Below are 5,656 nucleotides of genomic sequence, written 5' to 3'. Positions count from 1 at the left end.
GAGTGCTAGTTATTTATCGGAGTTCAGAATTTAAAATTTCTTGTTTTTCTTCCTCTACATTGAATCCCCACAAATCTGATTTTCTCCACTATGAAGAAAATTTACACAAATGATAGTTGAATGACTACTTGAGAATTCAAACGGATAATCAATTTGGGAGAATTATAGTCTTTTTGTGTGTGTTGTCAAAAGTTAATTGTATTTTATTCTGAGTCTCGTTGGTTTTGCTGCTGCGCCGAACATTTTTTTCTCGCCTGAGATTCTCTTCGTGTTGAAGTCATAATTTCCGAAGCCACATACGTCTACACATGTGGCTTTATTTTTACTTATATTCCAGGCTACGTGCAGCAGACTGGATAGTTGTGTGTAGCAGGTACCACACCCCGTCAACTCTCATTATTTAAACTGTGTATTATTGTTGTATTACATAATAATGCTACAGTAAAAATTTTCCCCGGATATAAAATATTGTTATCACCATTATTTTTCTCCCCAGCAAATTGCTTCACAAAATCGAGAGACAAGAGATGGGTGCAGGAGCCTTAATGATGGGCTGATTTGAAGCCGTTGATTACAAATCAAATCCCTTGAAGTTCTGCTAGCATTCCTTGGCACGTGAATAGAGAAATAAAAGTCTAGGCGGCTCCCACCTTTAGGACTGCATCTATTAAAGAAACAAACATCTTTGAACAGAGGAGATATTTAAGATCGTTGTAGTTTTCGTTACAAAGTATCGGAAGTTTAGGTTATACATCATATAATATTTTATATCAGACTATTTACAGAACTTAACTTGATGACGATGATATTATGAATAATAGACGCTCTCTTAACAATACACAAGAATAGAATAGAACCGTAATCAAATGATTCTTTTTTTTTTCTACTTTTGCTTGTCTATTGTAAAAAGTATTATTATCACAACTCTAACTCAAAACTGAAATGAGAGAGGAAGATTTCAATTTCGATCAATAATTCTTTTACAATCAAAGGAACAGAACAATCATTTTTTACAACCACTTCATCAACAAATTCTATCTAATATATCCACTTCTACTATTACTACTACTAGTCCATAGCAATAGTACATACAGCAACATACTATCATCCAAATCACCCACAACTATCATATCCACTATCATCATATCACTTGCATGCACGTTTTAATCTTTTTTTTGGGGACGTTCGGATAAACTAAAGAATCTTTTCGCTATAACAACACCACCAACAATACAAGTGCTAACAATATATGGCCCAAAACATGCATCATCCTAGGAGTTTCAGCTTTGATAAGCTAAAGAACAAAGTAACACATCGTCGACATTCCAATGATTCATCTATCTTGGAGCTTGTGAATAGTCATTCGGGTAGAAGACATAGTTCTGATACATCTACCTCCCTTCATCAGAAAGTTGAGTTTCTCAAAAGTCTATCACCACCAAAAGACTCTTCACGTTTAAGATCTACCTCGTTTTCACTTGTCACCCCAGATCGTGATAACAAAGAAACTTCAGATAAAAATGTGGGCAGTTTTAGCGGCGAAGGCGGTATACGTTCCCGATCTCGATCTAGGTCCAGATCACGTTCAGTCACTCATGGACCAACTTTATCACCGTCAAGTTTATTCAAATCAAAGACTAAAGATTTGGTAAAACAGGAGACAGCATATATAATTCTGAAGAAACTATTGAGTATGCTACAAGAGTTGGGATTGCAAAATCCCATTCCTTTGAAGACATCAACCCAGGGTTCAGTTTCTAAAACAATAAAGGTGTATGTTGCCAACTCAAACGATTGTATTTATCTTCCACCAGCGTCTTCAGCAAGTTTTACCTACGAAGATGTCGAAAATGGTGGAGCAATCCTAACTGATGACATTGAAGAGCCTCGTAATGTTGTTGACAGTGAAACGCAATCAACTACAAGTCACGCCCCAAGCAATACCACAAACCACAGCACAAGTCAAAATTCATCACTAACACATCTCGAGGACCCTGTTGCAAATACCTTGTATCAAAGAATGCGTTCTTTCCACAGTCCAAATTATTTATGTACCAAAATTGATTCTGAACTTCCAATCCCCCACACTTTTGCTGTTATAATAGAGTTGAGCAAAGACTTGTCAACCGTTAAAGATTTGACATTTAAATTTCAATCAGTGACTCAAATCATGTGGCCAATGGGAGACCCTTACAAAGACCCGTATAATCGAGCAACAGCCAAAGAAAAGTTCAAAATCGGAACGATGCAATGGAAAACAACCTTGAATGATGCTGATTACTATATTAGTAGCTCGAATTCAAATGAAGTGAAGCTGAAAAATATTGGTCCTGAAGATTTGGCCAAGCGTACACGTTCTTACGAGCTAGTAGATTTAAAGAAAAAAGAGGTGAACTCAAGTGGAGATGGCGACGGTAATACTGAAGAGATAAATTCATCATCAACGTCGATTAACACATTCCCAGGAAGTTCTCTGTTCCATAATCAAAACGTTGAACATAAAGCTGGTCTTTATGTGTTTTTGTTACCAATACTTTTGCCAGAACATATACCTGCAAGCATAGTGTCCATAAATGGGTCGTTGATTCATACATTGCTGGTGGACTTCAACAAAACTAGTGACAAGTTGAACAGGAAATTAAAGGTTAGTGCATCTTATAATGTTCCCATGGTTCGTACACCACCAAATTTTGCCAATTCAATTGCGGACAAGCCTATTTATGTCAACCGAGTTTGGAATGACGCCGTACACTACATGATAACGTTTCCACGAAAGTATGTTTCCTTAGGATCGGAGCATGTAATCAATGTCAAGTTGGTACCACTTGTGAAACATGTTGTTGTCAAGAGAATCAAATTCAATGTCTTGGAAAGAATAACATATGTTTCCAAGAATTTACTAAAGGAGTTTGATTACGATTCTGAAGATCCTTACAATTTGCACCCTAAATCTAAGGAGAACAAAGTTCGAGAACGAGTTGTTGCATTGTGTGAGTTGAAAACCAAAAGCAAAAACTCGTCAAGTACAGTTGGTGACCCTTATAAGGAGGAAGTGATCAAATGCCCTGAGAACAATTTGTTATTTTCCTGCTACGAGCCAGAAAGTGATTTGAATCCACGCAGGAGGAATCAAGGTAAAGATAATGACAAAGACAAGACAATGATTGCATCACCGTTGGATATCAATGTGGCATTGCCCTTTTTGACCACAAAGAGTGACAAAACATTGATGACATCATCAGCAAGCAATTCCATAGGTGTTGATGAAGGATCGTTGTTTGATCAAGTGCACACAGGGAATACATCCTCTTCAAAGGTATCCTCACGCCCCCGCCAGGCTTCAGTGGATGCATCTAGTAGTCCTAGCTCGCCTATCATTGGAGCATTGGAAACGAATTTAGCTAACGTTGATGAAATTGGTTTTCATACAGACGCTTGTAAGCGAAATATTCGATCACAACCAAAATTAGGTAAACACGACGTGTCTAAATCAAACTTGCGTTCACCCAACACGTCAAACTATTTATCTGACGATATGTCATCAAAACACATGCCTCCAGAAAATATCAAGAATGGGTACACATTAACCACCAGGGCATTATATCCTGACTCAAATTATCGACACATCCAGATTAGTCACCGATTACAAGTATGCTTTAGAATATCCAAACCAGACCCTAAGGATGATTACAAAATGCATCATTATGAAGTTGTGGTTGATACACCTTTGATTTTGTTGAGTTCGAAATGTAATGAAGGTTCAGTACAGTTACCGCAGTATGACGAAATTGATGCAACAACAACAGACTTAAGTGTAGATAATCAAGCATCAAAACAAAGAAACGGAATAAACTATACCAACAATGGTGTATCAATCAAGCCATGGATTCAAGATGAAGAGGTCGAAGGAATCAATAGTTTTGGTGATCAGTTGCCCTCATTTGAAGAAGCAACATCCACTCCAAACTCACCTAAGTCCAGATCGATCTCCATTTCTGAGGATCCATTGAGTAGAATACCTTCTATTCCAACAGTATTGCCAAATGAACCGGCACCTGCGTATGACTATGAAGAACAGTCACATCAAACCGAAGAGTCTCAAACTCCACTGCTTGAGTCTGTCAACATTGATGAAATTGTCAGTGAAGATTTATCAAACACAAACACAAACTCAACCACCTCGAGTGCCTTGTCACCGACAAATACATCAATGTATGCAATTGGGCAATTGGCACAACAAAGACGATCATCGATAAAAGAGAGCTTGTCGTTGTCTTTTGCCAGAACTCCAAGTACTAGCAAAGATTATAATAGTCTGAATATGATACCACTGACGAATGGGGTCGTATCATCAGCATCATCATCTTTAGATGGAGCTAGTTTGGGTCTGGAGGGAAGCAGCAGTAGTGCTGGATCATTAATGGGAGGAACTATGACAGATAATGGGGGAATGCGAGGTGAAGAGGGCGGTGACAGCAATCAAGGAAAAACAAATGCTGATCCATGTACTGGAAATAATGTCAGAATAACACCACCCTCATCGACCGTTCCTGATAGTAATAGCTTATCTAGCAATGCCATCGAAGAAAGTGAAACTGGTGAAGACAATGACATCGATGAAGACGTTGCGGATGACGATAGTTCGGCAATCTCACCAAAGAAAGTGGTTGCATCTGATCAAGGTGTTGAGCTGTCCAACTCACTGGCGATTACACCATACCAGAACTACTCCCAGTTTGAAGAAGCAATTGAAAATGACGAAGATGATGAGGATGAGGATAACCTTGATGACAATGAAGATAGTGATTCAGAACATGAAATTGGTTCTGACGCTGATGATGACGATTTGAGTAGTTTGGAGTTACAAGAAACAACATTTGATCAACGGTTACCACTTTTGCGACATATCAGTACTGATACGATACGTACTCAATCATCCAACAAACTACCACCAAATATGCTACATTTAAATCGTACAATTTCGAGTAACAACGCGCGGTATGGAGGTGGCAATTTTGCATCTTCCCCTTTACCTACCCCACAAGCGACTAATGTCACTGTTCATAGTTATTTTTCACCTATGGCCTCATCATCGAGCTCAGGGATGAGTAAAAATGCAAGCAAGGAACGAAGTGGTGAACAGTAGTTAATGCATGTGATGATGATGGGTATTTAGTATGGGGGAGGGGGCAAGTTTTTAGTTTCATAGAATATTCATGCACAATGGTGAACCTAGTACGAAATTTGGTTTAGCTCAGTTCAAATAAAGGAAGTTTGCAAGTTTGTTTTTACCTACTGTAAGATTCGATTTTATATGTCACAATGATGACATTTGGATAACTGATAGTAATCCCTCGAACAACAGAAAGGGGTAGAATAATGCACGCAATACAAGCAACAACAGCTTAGAGAGTTGCGTTCATACGAATTTGAAATGGCTTACGTTTAAATTCAAAATCATATTCCCATTCTAACGATACATTTTCTGACCGCTTTCCACAATTGGTGATAAAGACTAGGGATCTCACATATCTCGTACATCTTTCAAAATTTGTTATCTCAAAAGCGTTGTTTAGGTTTGTATCACTTTCTGGCTTTCGCACGCGTTGGAGATTATTTTCATTCTTGCGGCTAAACGCAACTGCTGCAACAATGA

General features: G+C 38.3%; 1 protein-coding gene across 1 annotated transcript; it reads left to right on the top strand. All coding sequences in view use genetic code 12, as the record gives it.

Moving 5' to 3' along the window:
- Positions 1-1,249: 1,249 nt before the first annotated feature.
- On the top strand, positions 1,250-5,146 carry CORT_0A04800 (Ecm21 protein; the record flags this gene model as incomplete). Its single annotated transcript, XM_003866260.1, has 1 exon — positions 1,250-5,146. The coding sequence occupies one exon, from the start codon at positions 1,250-1,252 to the stop codon at positions 5,144-5,146; it is 3,897 nt and encodes a 1,298-aa protein (XP_003866308.1).
- Between the last annotated feature and the right edge of the window lie 510 nt (positions 5,147-5,656).

Source organism: Candida orthopsilosis (assembly GCF_000315875.1).
Source record: "Candida orthopsilosis Co 90-125, chromosome 1 draft sequence".
NCBI lineage: Eukaryota > Fungi > Ascomycota > Pichiomycetes > Serinales > Debaryomycetaceae > Lodderomyces > Lodderomyces orthopsilosis.
This window is presented reverse-complemented; position numbering and strand designations above follow the sequence as displayed.